General features: G+C 36.3%; 1 protein-coding gene and 2 long non-coding RNA genes across 13 annotated transcripts; 1 reads left to right on the forward strand and 2 right to left on the reverse strand.

Moving 5' to 3' along the window:
• Positions 1 to 1,009: 1,009 nt before the first annotated feature.
• LOC103961281 (probable leucine-rich repeat receptor-like protein kinase At1g35710) lies at positions 1,010 to 5,683 on the reverse strand. The gene is made up of 4 exons (XM_048567776.1): positions 4,933 to 5,683; positions 3,104 to 4,808; positions 1,967 to 3,022; positions 1,010 to 1,886 (listed from the first exon to the last, which is right to left on the reverse strand). The coding sequence occupies exons 2-4, from the start codon at positions 4,350 to 4,352 to the stop codon at positions 1,510 to 1,512; spliced, it is 2,682 nt and encodes an 893-aa protein (XP_048423733.1). The 5' UTR covers positions 4,353 to 4,808; positions 4,933 to 5,683; the 3' UTR covers positions 1,010 to 1,509.
• An 879-nt stretch (positions 5,684 to 6,562) lies between these two features.
• LOC103959665 lies at positions 6,563 to 20,106 on the reverse strand. 9 transcript variants are annotated; one of them, XR_007252118.1, is made up of 9 exons: positions 19,864 to 20,104; positions 19,439 to 19,772; positions 19,076 to 19,132; positions 18,491 to 18,570; positions 14,571 to 14,639; positions 14,060 to 14,184; positions 13,823 to 13,890; positions 13,688 to 13,757; positions 6,563 to 6,629 (listed from the first exon to the last, which is right to left on the reverse strand). It is a non-coding gene; the product is annotated as an uncharacterized LOC103959665 (long non-coding RNA). The 9 variants fall into 9 exon arrangements; XR_007252110.1 differs by having other exon boundaries at positions 13,688 to 13,766; positions 19,864 to 20,103; XR_007252113.1 differs by lacking the exon at positions 6,563 to 6,629 and adding an exon at positions 18,858 to 18,974 and having other exon boundaries at positions 13,064 to 13,766; positions 19,864 to 20,106.
• LOC125469840 lies at positions 7,502 to 13,124 on the forward strand. Of its 3 annotated transcripts, none has more exons than XR_007252105.1 (4): positions 7,502 to 7,809; positions 7,915 to 8,029; positions 12,246 to 12,404; positions 12,766 to 13,124. It is a non-coding gene; the product is annotated as an uncharacterized LOC125469840 (long non-coding RNA). The 3 variants fall into 3 exon arrangements; XR_007252103.1 differs by having other exon boundaries at positions 7,503 to 7,809; positions 12,246 to 12,318; XR_007252102.1 differs by lacking the exon at positions 12,766 to 13,124 and having other exon boundaries at positions 7,504 to 7,809; positions 12,246 to 12,595.
• Positions 20,107 to 20,240: the final 134 nt, after the last annotated feature.

Consider the following 20,240-nt stretch of genomic DNA (forward strand, 5'->3'; position numbering starts at 1 on the left):
CTTGGAAAGCGTTTGCCTGCTTAATTCAGAAACCACAACTTCGGTTAGGTGAGGTGTTCTATTTGTGTGAAAATCTTTGAGTCTCAAATATTTTAAGCATTGTGTCAACAACTTGGGATGGTTGTAAAGCAGTGCATGTAGCGTTGATGCCTTCTACTTTACACGCGTATTTGTTTTATTCGAACTAAACTTACAGTGTACATATTTATGCCAGAGATAAGTCAAGACCTTTGGAGCATGATATTCTTTGTTAGAGTTTCTGTTGCAAAATTAGGCAGGGATCATGTCCATTTATGCTTCTATTTAGTAAGATTGGGGTGGTAAAGATTTCTAGGGTGTTTTCTGGGTTATTTTCGAACTGCATTCATTTCTTGCAAGACTGCATTAAGAGGCATTTTTTCAATCGCACATTATGGCAGCACTTCGTTTTGATTTGTAAACAAACTATATGTTCTTTGTCTTTGGTTACAATATAACATTTGGCAATTGAATTTGTAAGACGGCTTAACAATTTTTTCACGAGCTTGCTATTCCTGCCAGATGCTGAAGTATTGTGTCTTCTACTTTTGTGTTTTTCACGCATGGTGTGGGCTGAGGAAACTATGAGTATAATATTGATGACACAATACGATCTGCAAATGAATGTTTCTTATAGCATGCATATCCATGTATAGCAAGCAAAGTATCACTTCATTGGTTCTTAGGTACTGTATTGTCATACAGTTACATTGTGTAAAAACTATTCATGCATGTTCTGACTAATATATTCAATCCCTGCAGTGAAGCTTGGACACATTTAACTAGGCTCTGATACCAATTGATGCAGTTCACGTAGAAGCTGCAGAGAATAGGAAGGGAATAACAATACACAAGCTAATAAAAAGAGAAGCTATAGTAAGCTAACTCGATAGAGATAAAATTATATTCCAACTCCCTCCCTAATATACTAGTGTGCCAAAACATCTTCATCAATGCAGATACAACTCCCTAAGCCACCAAAGCATATTAAATGACAATTGATCCACCTAGCCACTTAATTTAAAACACAACTTACAATGCATCAAAATTACTACAAATATTAAATCACAGCCTAAGATACATGAATCTCAAATTAATAATTAACGGAATGACCAAACACCAAAATACCAAAAGCCCCGTTGAATAAATTCCTTATGCACTGCATCACTAACTACAGCTATGTAAATGGTTGATAGAGAGAGAATTACAATCACAATATCAATTACGACCAATAGGAAAGTCAAACCAAAAAAGAAAGCATCTCGACAGAACACTTGTGTGTAACAGTTATTTATGCAAGTACGAATTCCACAGTGCTAAACACAATTTGCAACACTCTGTAGTAATCAAGGTGGTGCAGATATCAATTAAATGTTTATGAAATTTGTTGTAAACATTGAGAAAAAAATAAAAAAAAAAATAAAATTGCACTACTTATTTGATAGACTGCTCGTAGCAAGAATTCTAATGTGACATGTTCTCTATTTTCTTCTAGTTTTGAAGGGCCGATAGCTTGTTGATGGTAAGCATACCAAATGGCTCAGGAAGGCAAGGAAGACTCTGAGCTGATAGATTCTGTGACACAAAATGCATTGTCGGACGCAACCTAGGATGAGTCTGTATACAAGCCAATGCTATACTCATTACAAGCACCACTGCCTTTGCCAATTCATTGGCTGGGGCCTCTAGTCGTTGGTCTAACACATCTTTCAGAAGCAACTCTGCATTTTCATTCATTGACGATGATGATTTTAATAGTTGAGACTCTAGCATATCCCCGGGGTGCCTTCCCATCATGACTTCTAGTGCCACCACTCCGAAGCTATAAACATCACATTTGTCTGTCACCTGCATAAAATATGCAAGCTCTGCGTATAAAGAGAACAAAATATGTCAACTCTACAAAAGATAGTACAAAGTTGCACAACATTAAAAAAATTTATATTACCTGGGGCCATGTATCCTAGCGAACCAACAATGTTGGTCCAGTTGGATGAATCAATACTCAACAGTCTTGATGTTCCAAAATCTGAGAGTTGGGGCTCGAAGTCCTCGTCGAGCAATACATTATTGACAGTTACATCACGATGCACAATTGGTGGTGAGCAGTCATGGTGCAGGTAAGAAAGTGCACGAGCAAGTCCTTGCACAATTTTTACCCTTGTTGGCCACCCAAGTTCAATAACCCCTTCTACCCCATACAATGCTTTTCCGAGGCTGCCTTTCTCTAAGTATTCATAAAGTAAGAATATGCAACCCTTCCTTGTAGAGAAGCCGTATAGCCTTATGATGTTTCGATGCCGGATTGTTGTCAAAGTTTGGATTTCATTTTGAAAACTTTGAAGATTGATTGCTGGAACATCATTGGAGTCGTCCATGTTAAGCCTCTTAACTGCAACAACTTGGCCTGATTGGAGCTCTGCCTTGTAAACCTTTCCAAAACCTCCTTCGCCAATGCAGTATTTCTCATGAAAGCCATCTATAGCCTTCACAACTTCTGCAAACGTAAATTTTACTTCCTCTTGCAATATCATTGCTTCAAAACTCTCAAAGTTTTGAGAAGTTTTGATTACCTGAGGCCGGATCGTGGACTTCTTGCGAAACATAAGAAAGAAAAAAATGGCAATTGCAACAGTTGCGAAACCGCAAAAGGAATAAAGGATAATGGATACTTTATTCTTGTTAGCCCTTTTGGAATGTGTACTGGAAGACTTAAATTCAGTTCGTCCATTTGCATGACTCCACAAGCCATAGTTACCAACAAAAGCACTTGTTGGCGCCTTTTCGAAAATGCCACGGGTTGGTAATGGCCCTGTCAAGTTGTTATACGAAAAGTCATATCTACTTAGATTTGACATGTCAGCTAATGCGGATGGGATTTCGCCTGAGAGATGATTGCGTGAGGCATTGAAAACCTCTAATCTTGTGAGCATGCGCAATCCTGATGGTATTGCACCCGATAGTGAATTGCTGCTGAGATCCATGTAGACCAAACCTGTTAAGCCTACGGCGAGAAACAGATAAGTTGGTACTACCCCTGTCAAATTGTTATTAGACAATGAAAGAAGCTTGAGGTCCAACATACCTGAAATACGTGGGATCACTCCTGTGAAGTTGTTAGCGGACAAATCGAGTTCACGGAGGCGAGAGAAATTGCCTAGACTCTGAGGAATCTCTCCTGTCAAGTGGTTATCGGACAAATAGAGTAGCTGAAGCTGAGTCAAATTGCCTAGACTCTGAGGAATCTCTCCTGTCAAGTGGTTATTGGGGAGAGAGAGTCCCTGAAGTTGAGTCAATTTGCCTAGACTCTCAGGAATCTCTCCTGTCAATTGGTTATAGGACAAATGCAGTTGCTGAAGCAGAGTCAATTTGCCTAGACTCTGAGGAATCTCTCCTGTCAAGTGGTTATCGGAGAGAGAGAGTACCTGAAGTTGAGTCAATTTGCCTAGACTTTGAGGAATCTCTCCACTGAATTCATTGGAATAAAGCCTCAGATATTGCAATTGTCTCAACTGCCCAGTTTCTGCTGAAATGGTTCCGCTGAAGCCATTGTTCTGAAGGTACAAAAAGACCAATTCCGTCCAATTGGAGACCAGAGAAGGAAGGTTTTGACCAATAAATTGATTATTAGCTAAACCCAATTCAACGAGGCTTTTCAGATTGGACAAGGACAGAGGCAGTTCCCCGTTGAGTTTATTGGAAGACAGCGACAAGTGGGTGAGGTTTGTACAAAGACCAAGCTCAGAAGGAATTGAAGAGTTTAAGGAGTTGAATGAAAGATCAAGGAACTGGAGCTCCCTGAGTTTGCCTAAAGAGGGTGGAATTTTCCCTTGCAGAAAATTAACACTCAGGTCAATATATTGAAGACCAGAAATCAAACCTATATTGTCCGGAATTGGGCCAGAGAATTGGTTCCGAGTCTCGTCATAAAATGTGTTGCCAAAGTCCAAAGTTGTGAGCTTGGAGAGATTTCCAATGGCAGATGGTATAGGCCCTCGGAAATAGTTGCCACTCAGGTTCAAGTGGGTGAGATTTGGAAATAGAGAAAAATCGAAGAGAGCGAGTGTTCCAGTAATTTGCATATTGGAGAGGTCTATTTTGGAGACTCTGTTGGCTTTGGTGCAGGCAATGGCAGTCCAGTTGCAGAGGCTGTTGAGGTTGGTGAGGGACCATGAATTGAGTAGCGAAGGTGGCCATGATGATGAAGACAAGTCGTCCTTCCATTTGATGAGTGATTTTGCTTGTTTTCCTGGAGATATTGACGTCGTTTTGATCAGTGGCAATGCGGACAGCAGCAGGAGCATATAATGAAACGTCATGGTTTTGAGTTGCATGATGATCTGTTATTTTTTCGTGGAGTGTTTCCCTTTGTCCAAGGCACAAATAAACAGCAGCAGCAGGAGGACCATACATTCAGAAACACACCCGATGCAGCCACCATTGATTCGTTCATTCACACCACACACCATATATTCAGAAACACGTGGTTCTTGAATTTTGAATTTCCATGGGCATTTGGCAAATTTGTCAATTTCGTTAGCCAATTGGCTAATTTTGTCGAATGAAAATGTTTACAAATTTTTCCATTTGAATTTCTAGTTAATTAATCTGATTAATTGTTACTTGATTTTGCAAGTGCTTTGGTAAAGACATGATCAACTCCGTTCACTTGCTGCTGCTGCTGCTTGCTTTATTTGAAAATCAAGCGTCAGAACATCTGCTGCACTCTTCTAGATGTTCTTTCCTTTTTGTTTGTCGTGTTTGCTTGTGACACGTTTCCTCGTCTTAACCTGGATGAGAGATTTTTTGGTGTGATCATCACATGAGATGGTACATCACGTGTCTTTATATAAATAATGAGATATTTATGTTAAAAGATTAATAAATTAAAAATTAAAATTTTCCACCACTTACATAAAAACACGTAAATTAACCATCCGTGTTCCCATCACAACTAAAAACAACTTTGGAGGTGCATGCAGAGTTTATGATCCTTTCTTCACGCTTGGAATTTCGCACATGACCATTAAAGCACGCGTAATGCCTTTAATCTTCTGCTGCCTCTGACTTCCAATGGATTGCCGCTGCCGGGCCGGCCGAAACCTTCATTGGGTCGGCCGTTCCGAGAAGCTACCATAAAGTACCAAGTTTTTCTGAATTTCCTTTGTTTTTTTTAGTCGCAAGGTTTTTCTGTTTTTCATTTACTTTTTATTATATGCATATGTTTGTGGCTCCTGAATTTTGAATTTCCACAGGCATTTGGCAAATTTGTCCATTTCGTTAGCCAATTGGCTTAATTTTGTCGAGTGAAAATGTTTACAAATTTTTCCATTTGAATTTCTAGTTAATTAATCCGATTAATTGTTCCTTGATTTTGCAAGTGTCTTGGTAAAACCATGATCAACTCGGTTCACTTGCTGCTGCTGCTGCTGCTGCTTGCTTTATTTGAAAATCAATCGTCAGAACATCTGCTGCACTCCTCTAGATGTTCTTATCTTTTTGTTTGTCGTGTTTGCTTGTGACACATTTCCATGCCTTAATCCACACGCTGCTAGACTTAAACTTTGCTAAAATGACTTGATGTGACCAATCATTTTACGTGCCATATCCTTTAGCCGATCACCTTAGAATTTTTCAAAAATAAGACATCTTTGACTTTGTTCAGTCTGCGCAAATAGATGGGGCCGCGGGAAGATTAGACCGCGTCAATCAACATTAGCACCGCACATCTCTTGATTTTGAGTTGAAAAATCCTTTCCAAAATTCCAAGCACAAAGAAAGGTTTGGGAAATCTGCACCTCCGAAATTTCACCAGTTTAGATTTAGTTACGAAACTAAAACAATCTGTTAACTAGGTTAACTGAATATAACAAACCATGGGTTCTACATGAGAATTTCTTCAATATGAAACCTAAAACTAATATCCAAATTTGCACCCTACGTTAGATTTGGTGTCAACACATACTTTGAATTTAAATATGTTGTACTCACATGTGTGCCACATCATCAGACTAACAATTTTTTTTTAGAGGAATGCAACACTTACCATCTATTTGAAGGAAAAATTCCAACTACCATAAGTCAACTCGGAGCTTCAGCCCTTTGATCTTGGAATGAATTGCTTAAACTCTTCAATCCCTTTTGAGCTTGGCCATTGTACCGACCTCACGTACTTGTTCCTGGCTTCCAATTTTCTTAGTGGGGAGCTGCCACTGTCCTTGTCCAATCTGAGCAGCATTCTCCAGTTGGATTTCTCCGATAATGTATTTACGTGTCCAATCTTGCCTTCCGTGATCTCCAATTGGAGTCTAGTTGTCCACTAGAAATTGATACCCACGCGTTGCCGCGGGATTAGAAATTGTAAGAAATATTATGCCACAGATGATTAATATTATTCACATTAAAAATGTCAGAAGATTTTAACAAACAAAAAATTTAATCGATACAGTCCACATACAAACAATTGTGGAACTTTTGTGTCTACAACAAAAAATCAAAAAAACAAAAAAAAAAAAAACAATCGAAAAAGCAACCTAGGCAAGGGAAAAAATAAAAGTTCACTGAAGCACCTAAAGTTTCCGTCCAGTACTCTTGATTTTCAAGAAAGCAACCTAGGCAAGAAAAAAAAATGAAATATTAAAATACATGCAATTAATTTATACATCAACAGGTTTATACTATAAATAAAAAAATGTAAGTATTGAGATTTTATGTTATAGCCAAACAATCAAACTAAAAACCAAGTTAACACCCATAGAATTATCCCCTGCATTCTCAAGAGGACCTAATTCACTTCTTAATTCTACCTAACATGTATAACACTTAACACTTCATCTGTAGCTTAAAATAATAGAACAATAATGAAAATGGTAGAAATCAGACATTAATTTTGAAATCCTGAACAAATACAAATTAGAAGACAGGACATTAAAGTAACTGGTAGATTGAAGACTGACCAGGTTGAGAGTAAGCTTGATCTGCTCACTTCACAAAAAGTCAAAAAAAGTACCGACTCTTAAAACACTCGGGTTAGTCTATGAACAATGAGTAGGTAAGGAAAACACTGGACTATTTTCCAATCGAATAGATATTTATGAAAGAAAAAAAGAGAATCATGTTGCCTATTCTAATATCCTAAGCAGTAATTTGGGATTTTTCCCACAACCTACGCTAAAAGTAGGATAGCCAAGGAAAACAATAAGCAACAATTATCTTTGCACTACTAGAATTATGCCCATTACACACCATTTTTTGCCCACCCTTTGCAATTGGTGGTCATAGATATAAAGTTGCTACTCTTACTATTATTTGGTGGCTTTACAGTGAGATGCCACTGATATCAGTGGCCTAAAAAAATCAGCCACCAATATTGGTGTCTGTTAACTAACTTTATTTCTTAAAAATATTTTTTTGTGCATTTGTGATTAACTGGGCACCAATACAATTTATTGAACACCAATAAAACAAATAAAAAAAAACCATTAAACCTCTCTCCCCTTCACAAAAGTCCAACTCCTCCCCTTCATTCCCTCCGCTCGCTTCCCCTTTCATTCTCTCTCTCCTCCCTCCCGTATACTCTTCTCTTTCATGCAGCAGTGGCTCCGTCCTCCCGTCACCAACGAGCGTCAAACTATACCTTCAGAATCCTCTTCCCTTCCTCTTTCCAACCCTCAAGTTAGTTTCTCCAAATTTGTAGCCGAATTTTCTCAATTTCAGATCTAAGAAACGGTGACCATAGGTATTCCGGCCAATTTCCAGCAAAGTCTGCCTGAATTGGACCTCAACCAAGAGGTAAAAATGATCCTCTCCTCATGGGTGTTCCCTAGTGTAAGTGATTTTTTTTGGATCAATTCTAGATTTCAAATTTTAATTCCATTTTCTGTATGCATGTTGAAGATTGGGGACAAGGAAGGTGAATCAAGGTTGTTTCCAACCTGGGCCGAGAAGAATGGAAGCCTTGGAAGGTTGTGGGTGAAACTAAGGTGAAGAGGGTTCTTCTAAAAAAATTAAGGTGAACATGGTGATTTTCTCCTTAACCACAACTATCACATTTTATCTCTTGCTTGGAATTTTTTTTTAAATTTCCAGGATCTGCAGTTGCAATATTTTTTATGGACAAATTAAAAAAGAAGCAACTGCTTTTATAAAGCTTTTGTAGTCTCAAGCACGGTAAATATATCATATATACTAAAACCCGTAGGGTTGGTACTGTGGATGACCAGTGTTGTTCCAATTTTGCCCTTCAGTTGTTCTTTAAGTCTTACTGTTTTTGTCAATTACACAGTAAAATGACGGTTTTGACCCTGGATTGCCAATAGAAGTCTCTCGACTCCCTCAGAAACGAAATCCAAAAAAGAAAAACTGTGCTCTGCAGCACGATTGACGATTTCGATTCCGCTTTGTGGATGCCTCTGGAACTCTCCAGTCCTGCGTCCGTTCATCATATCGCTGGACCTTCCACTTCCAGTGCATCTTCATGGTTTTTTCATCCGTTCCCTCTCTCTCTTTCTCAAATTTCTGCTTCCGCCGTTCTCAAACTCGCCTCTCTCACTCTCAAGCGTTCAGTCTCTCTCGCTCTCAAACGTTGCCGATCTGTCGAAACCCATATTCCTTTCCTCAAAATCCAAGGTACGGACTTCATGCAGCACTAAGTTTTTGGGATTTTTTTTTATATTTTAGTTTTGGATTCGTAATTTTTTGCTCGGTAGATGAGAAAATGTGATTCCGTGTTTCAGTTTTGGTGTTTTTGTGATTTTGGGTTCGTAGGTGTTCAAATTTTGGATGTTTGTTTGTAGGTTGCAAAACCCTTTGTTCTCAACGTAAGTAATTTAAAATTCTGGGATTGTTCTATTGAAAGTTTCAATTTATAGTTTAGTTTAGTTTTTTTATAATCAGAGTTGAGTTGGTATTTTGTTTGTGTTTGATTATATTGAAATCGGAGTTTCAGAGGACTTCTGTTTGGGTTTGATATTTTCCCACGATGTATAAAATGAGGGAGGGCAAAGCATTTAATGCACCAGATTATATTGGTTGTTTTTGTTATTTCATGCTACGTATTGTAATTGGGAGATTAATTTGTTAATTTGTGTTTATGTAGAAATTGGAAGAAGCAAAGAACATGTATGCTTTTAGCACCACCACCTACACTGGATTCCAATGAACTATATCCGAAGAAGCATCTGAAAAATTCAAAGGTATGCATAGTAGTCAGTTGCATTTGCGTTTTGCAGCTCATGGAATGCTTTTTGCAAGCTTAGATTCAGCTCATGAAAGTTCTTATTGCTGTGGTTGTGTTGTGGTTGCAGCTTATGGAATGATTTTAAAAAAATCAGGCCATAATCAGTTTGTACAGGAATACCAAGAAATCAGGGATTAGGATTAATCTCCCTGTTAACATGTGGCCAGTAACATGTCCAGGGCAAGCTTTGAATGCACCTGATGACTTGCCTAAGAATGTCACACGGACTTTGAATCAGGGCTCAATTCCCATGAGCATGGATTTTCATCCTTCACAGCAGACTCTACTTCTTGGGTTGTATTTTTTAAGTAGCTACTTATATTTATTTGTATACCTTTGGCTCTACAGTTTTTCCCTAGATGCTTGCTGCTCATAATTGACTGTTGATTGTTCTCTGTATATGCTTCAGTTGGTACCAATGTGGGGGACATAGGGCTGTGGGAAGTTGGATCTAGGAAGATCCTCTGCATGGTAGTTAATAGATACTTTTCTATTTGAAAGTTCTTATTGTTGTGGTTGCTGTGTATTTACTTAGATTAATTATAAATTAGAGGTAGTTAAAAATTCGAAATTTTATTGATGCATGTTTTCTTCTTTCTTCCCAGCTATCAATTTGTTGTCTGAGGAGAATCTGAATAGATCAGATAGTACATGAAGAAAATGATTTTGGTAACGAAGAAGAAAGAAGAGTGAAGTAATGAGATATGAAGAGAACTTTGCCGCTAAGATTAAAATAGAGATTGTAGTGAGCAAAGTCTAGGTATGAAGAGTCTGAGTTACATAATTGTTAATGGCTTTGAACCTTTCTAATTTTGTAAACCGTTAATACTATCTTAAAATTTAAATTATGAATCCTTATAATTGAAATGTCAATGATTTGAAGCTCATGACTGAATTATTACAGTTCTGTAAGATTTATTGATTACCTTTTTTCGAACTGTCTCTCGCAGTGGAATCACCGCCACCAACAACTATGGCTACACAGTTCATCGTCATCCGGTATTCCTCCAAAATTCCACTATCTCTCTTTGTTCTCTCCTACTCAGTGCGTCTCTATTCTTCCAGGTCCACCAATATCTATATCCCAAATGACTCTTTATATGTATCTATTTGTTAGAGAAGGCTTTTGCCGTTTGGGTTCAATTTTATCTACTGTCTGCATTGGATTTGATGTCTTCTTGGTCCTTTTTTTTTTTTTATCCAGCAATCGAGCTTGCATTATGACTTAAGAAATTAGCAAATGAAAGCTGCTTCACTTGCACACTGTAAAACATTCATTGTTATTGTATGATGTCTTTTTAATATAAGATGATTAGGCTTAGGTGATTATATTTTGTACCATCAATTGGTTCGTGTTGTGAATTAACAGTCTTACTATACTATGTTCATCCTTGAATTTACGACTAACAGGTTGCTGAGAAGAACAAAGATGTGCAATTAATAGATTTTGTTGAAATCAAGTTTTTAGCTGAGCAGGTCAGTCTTGATCTCTTCCCTTATTTTTCATCAGGTTGGAAAGGTTCTACAGGGACGCTTGCATGATTTTTGATGTTCTGCTTTTACCTTTTTAGGTGGAAGCCTATCAGGAAAATATTTGAATATTTTGCTCAACTAAGGACACTTCACAAAGGGCACGGTAAGAACCCGTAATTCAATTTCATTGTCATCTTTATCACACGTTTAGTGTTCATCTTTTGAATATAACATTACTTATCTGATTTCATTTTCTGTTCCGTACTTGAGTTTCTCAAAACCTAATGCAAACAACTAATATGGCTAAAATTAGTCCCTCATGTATTTTCCTCATCTGAATTGGGGTTTTTAAAGTTTATCAAGAAATTTGATCTGGGATTCTGAATTTTTTTTTACAACTCAGAAATTTGTGGAGTTATTCTTAGGTTTTATCAAGAAGTTTGATCTAGGTTTCATATATTTTGTGACTCACATTGCTTTTTAGCATTTTTTTTTCTTCTGATTTCTGCTTTCTTTTGATTTATGGGCCTACATCAAGCTTCTGCCTTTCTTTTGAGGTGTGTGCTCATGCTTAAATATTTGTATCATCTGAAGGATGCTCCTTTGATGATTGTTGAATCCTAATCTTTCTGAGCATGGTTAGGAAGTTATGAAAAAAGTAGAAAGGATGTTCCCTTGATGATTGTTCAGAGAAGAATTCTGGTGATAGTTCATAGAAAGTAAAGGTTTATGTTTTTTTTTTTAAATTCCAGTTGGAATGTGTTGCAATAATATCAGTCTTTGTGAGATCAAATGAATAACACCTACCTTTTTGCCTCTTTCTACATGTTTTATACAGTTTCAAAACCCGCAGCACCGCGCGGGCAAGCTTGCTAGTTAGCACTAGAAAGTGAGGAAATCCACTTTCTTTGGTCAAGTTGGATTCTTTACTATGACTACCATTTTTATCTCTAAACAAATTTTTAATGGTATGTATGATATAAAAGAGTAAATTTAACTATTTTGGTTTCTTTTTTTTCACGCTTTGGTGCCTCGTGTTTTAATTTTTCATAGCTGTGTTGAGTTTTTTTCCAGTTACAATTCAGGAGCCATTGGCAACTTCTAAGGGACCAAAATTGTTTTCAAGTCAAAATACAGGAACCAAATCGTAACTAGACTAGGAGATTACATTACCAAAGTAGGAAAGTTTTGTCTTGATTCATAGTTTGACAACATAATATGTATGTAGGATGTTGTTTTAGAATCGCTTGGTAAGTGTTAAATACATCCTATAACATGACTGACTAACAAGCATGGTCGTTCAGATATACATGCAATTGAGATCACTGACGAAATCAGATTTCTTTTATATTGAAGCAAATCTTGCCTATTGGGTGTTTGTGAAAATTCCCCTGAGAGTTAGAAACAAGGATATGATGCAAATCTGAATGTAGGCTGTTTTGGTATGTGTGTGTACGTATAGGTGTGTTATATTGATATGACATGCTGCCTAATTTATCTATTTTTGGATTGCTAGATCAAAGAAGGAAGTTCAATTTATCATGGATCAAGGTTTGGACTGCTAGACAGCGCGTCGCCTTCGGTTTGAGGTATGAAATTAGTCTCGTGCTTGCAATCTGGCCGCTTACGTGTTTAAATTTCTGGTTTATCAATATGCTCAAGATTTGGTTAGCAGGTAGTTATGCAAACAAATTAAAGTTCCTTTAAGCATATGGTTGGTAGTCTTGGTGCCCTCCAGATTTGTGTAAAAATCTAGAGCCATCTGCATGGTCCTATGCTAATGAGCTGCAAGTAAAACTTCAGTAACAATGTGTTTTTGTATTTCTTTCTAGCGATCAGCTCTTTGTGCTCGAAATTTGGCGATCAGGACTTGCCTGATTTTTTTTTAGTGCAGCAGAGTTTTGCATCGATTTTTTCATCTTCTTCCAGATTTCTGTTCCTTTTTTTTATTTTTATATATATTGTTTTGGGATATGTGAATGTAATTTTGTTGAGTATTTCTTTGCTTCAATTCTCTCTAATATTTTGATGTTTAGTTTGAACTCCCATCGCAGCATCATCATCATCATCTGCTCTTGCTGCTGCTGCCTTTGACTGGTATTTCCCTATTTGCTGCCCAAACAACAGTCCTCTCAGATACTACTTGCTTGGAGTACCATATACCTATATAGTAGTTTGAAAGCTGACCTGGTTTGAAGAAACCTAGCTCAAACATCCCACCTGGAGAGACAATGGTTTGATCGCCAAAGAGAGATTGGCATGACATGATTAAGCTCTTTGGAAACAGAGTCTTCAAACACTTTTCAAAGTTTGAGTCCCAACATTTGTTCAAAATTGTATTAAAGATCAGTTATGCAAATTTGTAGTATATTCTTATATCAAAGATCTTACAATTTGTTTCCTCACAAAAAAAAAAAAAGAAAAAAAAAAGGAAATATTCCTATTCAAATTTGGGTGCCCACACAGGGCATCCTCTTTTTTTAATATTATTTTGCAATTTTGCCACCGATGTGAATAAGGGTGGCACTGCAGGAAAGGCACCAATGAAATATTGGTAGTCATTGTTACAATAGAGTCCTCTACATAGGCCACACTCTCTAGTTTAGTGGGTGCTTGGTGGGCATAGAGGTTTGCCACCAATGTGAGTGGCAACACTTGACAATAGCCACTGAATGAAAAGGGTGGCTTATAGCCAAATTTCTAGTAGTGTTGTTAACAAAGAAAAAGGAAAACCTGAAACTTTTCTCTATGTTCCATAAATCTGGAAAAGAATGCAGGTGCATCTGTTTGAAGATCACATGGCAACACAAAAGAATTACTGAAAACATAAGATTCATGAGATAGCTCAATGCACGGCAACGACATAAATACAGATTTTGGGAAACAATTGTCTGGTTAAAGAACAATCCCATTAACAACTCAGTGTGAAATGTGCACAAAGACAAAGACTTTACTTACATAAAGTGATTAGGGATCTCCACCACTTGTGCCGGCAACAAAGGCCAGGGTCAATGAGATAATCAACAACCTTCCCACACTTCAAATTAGGAAATCATTTCTTAATAAATTAACAAAGAAAGAGAAGAATACTACCTTTCTTGGGTGTCATAGGCGGAAAATCCTTTTTCCTTCCATAACTATGGCTCTAGAATAATCTAAAACTGCAATACAGAAATGAATATCAAACTTGATGCCAAAGTAGGAAAGGTATGAGTTACGCTTGTCAAGTTAAAACAATAAATTGATTATACAAAAAATCCATTAAAAAAAAAAAAAAACAAACCATTCACTAATTTTTCATACGAAATAGAACGAAGCTATAGAATATACCTTTTCAAAGTGAGTATTGTGAAAAATACAACATAGCTTGAGACGATGGTAATTCACGTGTTTGGAAAAGTCTACCTGCGTGGTGGTGGAATGTGGGAGAAGCTCAGCAACACAATTGCTTCAGCCTGGACAAAGGAAGGCAGGGAAACATTGATAAAGCAGATGCTCAGAGAACAACTCAAAGATGAAAAGACTGACACTCGACTAATCGAATTGTAGTTCTGTAATCGTCACACAGATAAACCCTTAATCCAGCAAGAATTTATATATTACAACTCAATTAAATACACGACTTTTATTAAAAAAATCAGCAAATAAAAAACCAACACAGTCAAAACTAAATAACTTGGGTAATCACTAAAATTAAAAAGCTTCATAAACGATGAAGAAGGGAGACAGGTACAGACCATGAAAAAATTTGGAATTACTGAAATTAAAACCCAAATTCCAGAAAGTCTAAATGTAAATTCACATAAATTATTCAATAATTCAAGAAATTGAAATTGCTCACCTTGAATAAAAAGGCCCATAATCTTAAAACCACCATCTCCGAAACCAACCAAATTGCTTCATCATTCACCTATACCCTCAGTGTTATAAATTCGAATAAAAACCCAATGAATAAAAGTGGCTACTAACCAAAGCATCCTTTGATCAAATTAAAAAATTCAAATAAAATTAAACACCAAAATCTGCAAGAATTTTCAGCAAAACAAAGAACACTTCTCTTTTAACACCTCCACCAACACTCTCAACAATGTTGTAAACAATAGTCTCTTTACATTCCTAGTTTGAAATAATTCAAAATTGCAAGAAAGAAAGAAAAAATTAAGACTGAAAAGCAATAAGAAAATTTAAAAAGAAACGATTTAATAAGAAAATTCAAAACTATCTCCAAACCAAGAAAACATGTCCAACAACTGTAGTGATTTGAAAACAAATTGCATGATATGATTCCTGAAATTGGTCCTATAATATTTCTTCTGGGCCCTTCTTGAAAACATATATACCAAAACATCACAAAAGCTTAAAATGCCCTCTTTTATTGAATCGAAAGAAAAAGAGAAATCATCTTGGCCAAACTGAAAAGAAAAAAAAAAGATTAATTAAAGAAACATCCTGTCATACAAAGTAATGTCTAAAACCTGAGAGGTGAGCACAAAAACATACCAAAATAGCTCAGCAGCTTATTAAGAGTCATGACAGAGAAAATAAGAAGAGAGGCATGGGTAAGAACATCATTACAGAAAAGGGCACATCCTTTGGTGCATTGAAGGGGAGGAAAAAAGATAGACACAGCGAAACAAAAGATTTGAAACCAACGAATAAAAAATTAATAAAACTTCATACAGAGTAACAGTTAAAGAATTTGGAAGACCCCAAATACAAATCATTTAGCTATAAACAATATGCAGAAACGTGGGAAAAAAAAACAATTAGAGATGCACCAAATCGTTGTGGTCATCATATTCTTTTTGGCTTTTAGCGTGGTTGCAACTATCATTGCTTTCTTTCTCTTATTAGTATTACGCAAGAGATCCAGGCTCCGGCCTCAGGAAATCAAAACTTCTCATAACTTTGAGAATTTTGACTCAATGATATTGCAAGAGGAGGGGTTGCATATTCTTGCGTTATGAATACTTTGAGAGAGGCAGTCTGGGAAAATCATTGTATGGGGTTGAAGGGGTTACTGAACTTGGTTGGGCTACTAGGGTCAAAATTTTGAAAGGACTTGCTCATACACTTTCTTACTTGCACAGTGACTGCTCTCTGCCAATTGTGCACTGCGATGTAAATCTCAACAATGTATTACTCGATCACAATTTCTAGCCTCAGCTCTCAAATTTTGGAACTGCAAGACTATTGCGTAGTAATTCATCCAACTAGACACATATTGTTGGTTTATTTAGCTACATGGCACCAGGTAATGTAACACTTAAACTTGTACATTTTAGTTTCATATTAATTTCAGCATCTTAAGATACTGTTTGCGTGCAAAGCTTACATTGACTATGCAAGTCACGGATAAGTGTGACATATTTAGCTTTGGAGTCGTAGCACTAGAAGTGATGATGGGAAAGCATCCTGGGGCTAAGCTAGAATCCTAACTATTAGAATCGTCAAGATTATCGCAAGACAATGTAGGGTTGCTTTTGAAAGATGTGTTAGACCAACAACTTAAGCCTTCGACCGATGAATTGGCAAAGGCAGTGGTGCTTGTGATGAATTGGCTTGTACACGTGCACATCCTAGATCTCGACCTCCAATGTCTTTTGTGGCACAGAAACTATCAGCTCAAGCCCTACCTTGCCTTTCTAAACCACTTAGTATTCTGAGCATCAACAAGCTAATGAGGCTGGGGCTACAAGCTGATGGAAGCTAGAAGCCGAATTCTATGTTTACTTGAGCGGTAAGATTGGCACAAATGGCCATTGCTTTTGTTTCATGTTTATCTATGCTTGAAGCAATTAATCATAATACATATCAACCAAACAACATTCAGAATGTGTTTAATAACTATTTCATTTTTAGTTTGCTTTATTTTTCCTGTTTGAGATCTTCTGGCCCACGAATAAAAGAAACATGCATCAATCATACAGCTCACGTAATCAAAGCCAATGATACATACAAATATTATTATCAAGCAAAAAATCTAAATAGAATAATGTATTTATATAAGTGTTTGGGCCTGAAATAACATTTCGGGCTGAGCTCAGTTTTGTTTTCAGCCCAGTAAGAAACATCAGGAATATTGTTATGGGCCGAGCCCAGTAAGAAGCATAGAATCAACTCAAAAATAGGCCATAAGCAATACAAAATCCAAAAGCTTTAATTAGTCATCCACCTGCTCAGCAATTCGTAGGTTTTAAAATTTATGTCTTTTCTTGCACAAGGTCCTTAAAAGATAATTTTCTGTTTTCCATTAATCTGTGTCCCTTATACGATTGAATTATGAATGATTATATATTAGGGGTGTATTCAATTGAGAATTTGAGAGATTTTAATGGATTTATAAATCCATGAATTTTTGTAGAGTTTAATTGATTTGTAGAGATTCCATATAAAATGTTTATTCAATTCCCTCGAAATCTCATGGGAAGATGTAAGATTTGTGGATGCTTAAAATACACTACGAAATCTCTTCAATTCCCACTAATTCCTCAACTTTCACAAATTCTTTAAAATCAATTTCTAATTGAATACACCTAGAATGTTAAAACTTTTTTAAAATCCTAATTGAATACACCCGGATTTCTAAATATTTTAATAAACTATCTTAAAATTCTAATTGAATACATCTTGAATTTTAGATATCACTTAAAATCCTAATTGAATACCCTTAAATTCATTAAAAGAATTAAAATCCCTCAAAATCTCAATTGAATACACCCCCCCTAAGTTCAGCCTATATTCTGCAGTGTTTATCTAACATTTATATCTTATTCAAGATGCTCTCTGTTTCAATGTATCATACTAATTAGTCAAATTAATTTTAAGGATTTGCCAGGTTAATGGTGACAATGAGCCGGTTACCAAGAAACCCTAATTTTAAAAGCTATGATAAGCTTATTTGGGATCATCTTATGCACAGTCAGTTCCTTCATTCGCACTGCATATTGGTTGATGCATTGTTAAGAAAAATATCGTTGTACACAATTCAAATTTAAATATTACTTAACTACATGTGAAACTTTGTTTTTCTTTAAGCATCAACACCTGACTGTTTTTCTTTAAGTTTTGCTTGCAATTCTGTTTCATTTCTCAATCTTAGGGATTTGCTGACAATCGAGGGAGGAGTACAGAGGGAGGGGGTTCCCGTGAATTGTAGCGCAAGTCCCCCTCCCCGTGAATTGTAGCGCAAGTTCTTCCGCTTTCGAAGACGGGATGTTTGGCCTATGAATTGCTGAGCAGGTGGATGACTAATTAAAGCTTTTGGATTTTGTATTGCTTATGGCCTATTTTGAAGGTGATTCTATGATTAAAAGTGGGAGGTGTTGTTCTCGGAAGTGATTCTAATCCGCGCAAAAAGGGTCCCAACCGAACCCTTGATTATTGTATTAGTTTCCTCATTAAGAAATGCCGACTTAAGTTTTAGACACACTGGTTCACAGTCACAAAGCTTAATCAAAACCATGAACATAAGAAAGACATGGAATTAGGATTGCAAACCATTCATTTAAAATGAACTAAAGTAAAATCCAAATCTTCAACTACAGTAGGCTAGTTGAGATTAATTAAGTCACTAAATCAAACATTCTTTACAATAACAGAGAGAGTACATGTTTCACAGAGAAACTAAAGAAGGTGCACATACGTATATATAAGTGTGTGTATGAGTACTGTGATGGGTTAGAGAAGTACGAAAAACTGAAACTTTTCAAAAGCACTGAAACAGAGAAAATAAATTAGGAGTAAAACTTGGAATCCTACCGGAGGGGCTTTGAAAGAGTCGGAAAAATGCTTCCTGATGATTTTGCACCTTGGTGAGCAGCATTAGGAGCACTTCTGTTCTGTTTAACAGAAATAGAATTTATGGGGTTGAGATACTTGTACAAATCTTATGAACAAAGTTGTGAAGTATCTATTAAACGTTCATTAAATTATTAATGTAAGTAGTTAACTTGTACAAATGTTACATGTGATATTTATATTTTCTAGCCAAAAAAAAACCCAATTTAACAATGCAAATACATTATACAAAGACAACTATTAAATTTAGCTTCATTTAGATTATAGAAAGTCCGTTCAAACAACTAAAAGTCTAAAAGGGCATAAATGAAAATATTGAATAACCAACCTCTTTCGACCACAAAAGCAGATTTGAAAGTCTATCACCAATTCACCATTCATTCAAAACAGGATTGTCTGGAGACACATGATGTCAAGATGACAATGTGTAAATCTTCAAGCACATCTAAGTTAAAATGATAGGTTGCAGCAGAAATTATGAAATTGAATGATGTATCTCTCAAGAAAGGAACATGATTGAAAAATAAGAATCAAACAAAGCCTCACCTGAGAGTAAAGATCACGTGCCCAACTCATTAACAGCCAAAGGCAATCTCTCTCCATCTACAAAGAAAAAATAAACACAAAAAAGCAACATATTTACATGATTAAAGATCAATTGAACTACAACCCAATTCACCAAATGAAAATATAAAATAAAATAAAATAAAAAAAATCTGTGTTATGTCTACAGCAATAAAAAATTTCAGATTCAGAAGCAAAAAAATAAAAAATGGAGAGCTACACAGCTAGGAAAATTCGAAAACAAAACCATTACATCTGAAACTATTGCTTATAGATCCGTGAAGGTACAAACTAAAACAATAGAACCCAAATTAAATCTTCAGAAATTGATTGAAAAGTCCTTACCTTGAGAAGGAAGACGAACGCCAACAAGCAGAGACGCGAATTGGGAAAGGAAGGATTTAGAAAGAGAACATGACTGCACCCACCCCATCTCTCTACCCCTAGCCCCTCGCATATATTTTGTCTGTGCGCACCACATGACAACATACATGTCCTGAAAGCTTTGTAATCGTTTCAGCAGTTCGCAAAAAATTTCTAAAAACTTTCTTACGATCCTTGCATCAACTAAGTTGTCAAGTGGAATGCCCAAAATAAATTACATATCAGTAATCCCTTGTACCAGCTCATCATTAAGATCTTCACACCTCATTTCTTCTGGGAATGAACATATTCCACACTAAAACAAAAAACATAAATCATCATTATAATTGTTGTTGCCATAAATGAGATTGAGCTAATGGGGTAAAAAAAAAGGTACCCTAATTTACCTCTCTTTGATTTTCTTGGTCTGCGATCTGCTTCTGAGTTTGCGGGAATTTTTTCTGCGGGTTTTTTAGGGACAACCCATTTGCAGAATTCCCTAGCTGTTCTTGCTAAACATGACACTGAACGTATATAACGGACTTGTTTAGCTATTTGGTTTTTATGGAGCTTGTTTTTATTTCAGCTATTTGGTTCATGCTAAAGTTATTGAACGGTACAACACTGGAACCAGTGACCTTTCAAAAAGGTTGGTTCTTCTATATTTTTATCCTTTTGGACGTTTTGAATGGACTTCCTGTATTCTAATAATGACGCTAAATTGAATAGCTGTTTTTGTATACTGTATTTGCTTTGTTGAATTAGTTCTTTTTTGTTGAAAAAT

This window comes from the organism of the source record quoted next, unplaced genomic scaffold (genome assembly GCF_019419815.1).
Source record: "Pyrus x bretschneideri cultivar Hongxiangsu unplaced genomic scaffold, Pyrus_bretschneideri_v1 Contig10, whole genome shotgun sequence".
Lineage (NCBI taxonomy): Eukaryota > Viridiplantae > Streptophyta > Magnoliopsida > Rosales > Rosaceae > Pyrus > Pyrus x bretschneideri.

Bases quoted from the DNA above. Each gene is read 5' to 3' on its own strand.
- LOC103961281 (XM_048567776.1), bottom strand. From the start codon at position 4,352: ATGCAACTCAAAACCATGACGTTTCATTATATGCTCCTGCTGCTGTCC. The intron at 3,023-3,103 runs GTATGTTGGACC...TTCTCGCCGTAG, and splicing joins AGTGATCCCACGTATTTCAG to GCTTAACAGGTTTGGTCTAC. The intron at 1,887-1,966 runs GTAATATAAATT...CTTTATACGCAG, and splicing joins GCTAGGATACATGGCCCCAG to AGCTTGCATATTTTATGCAG.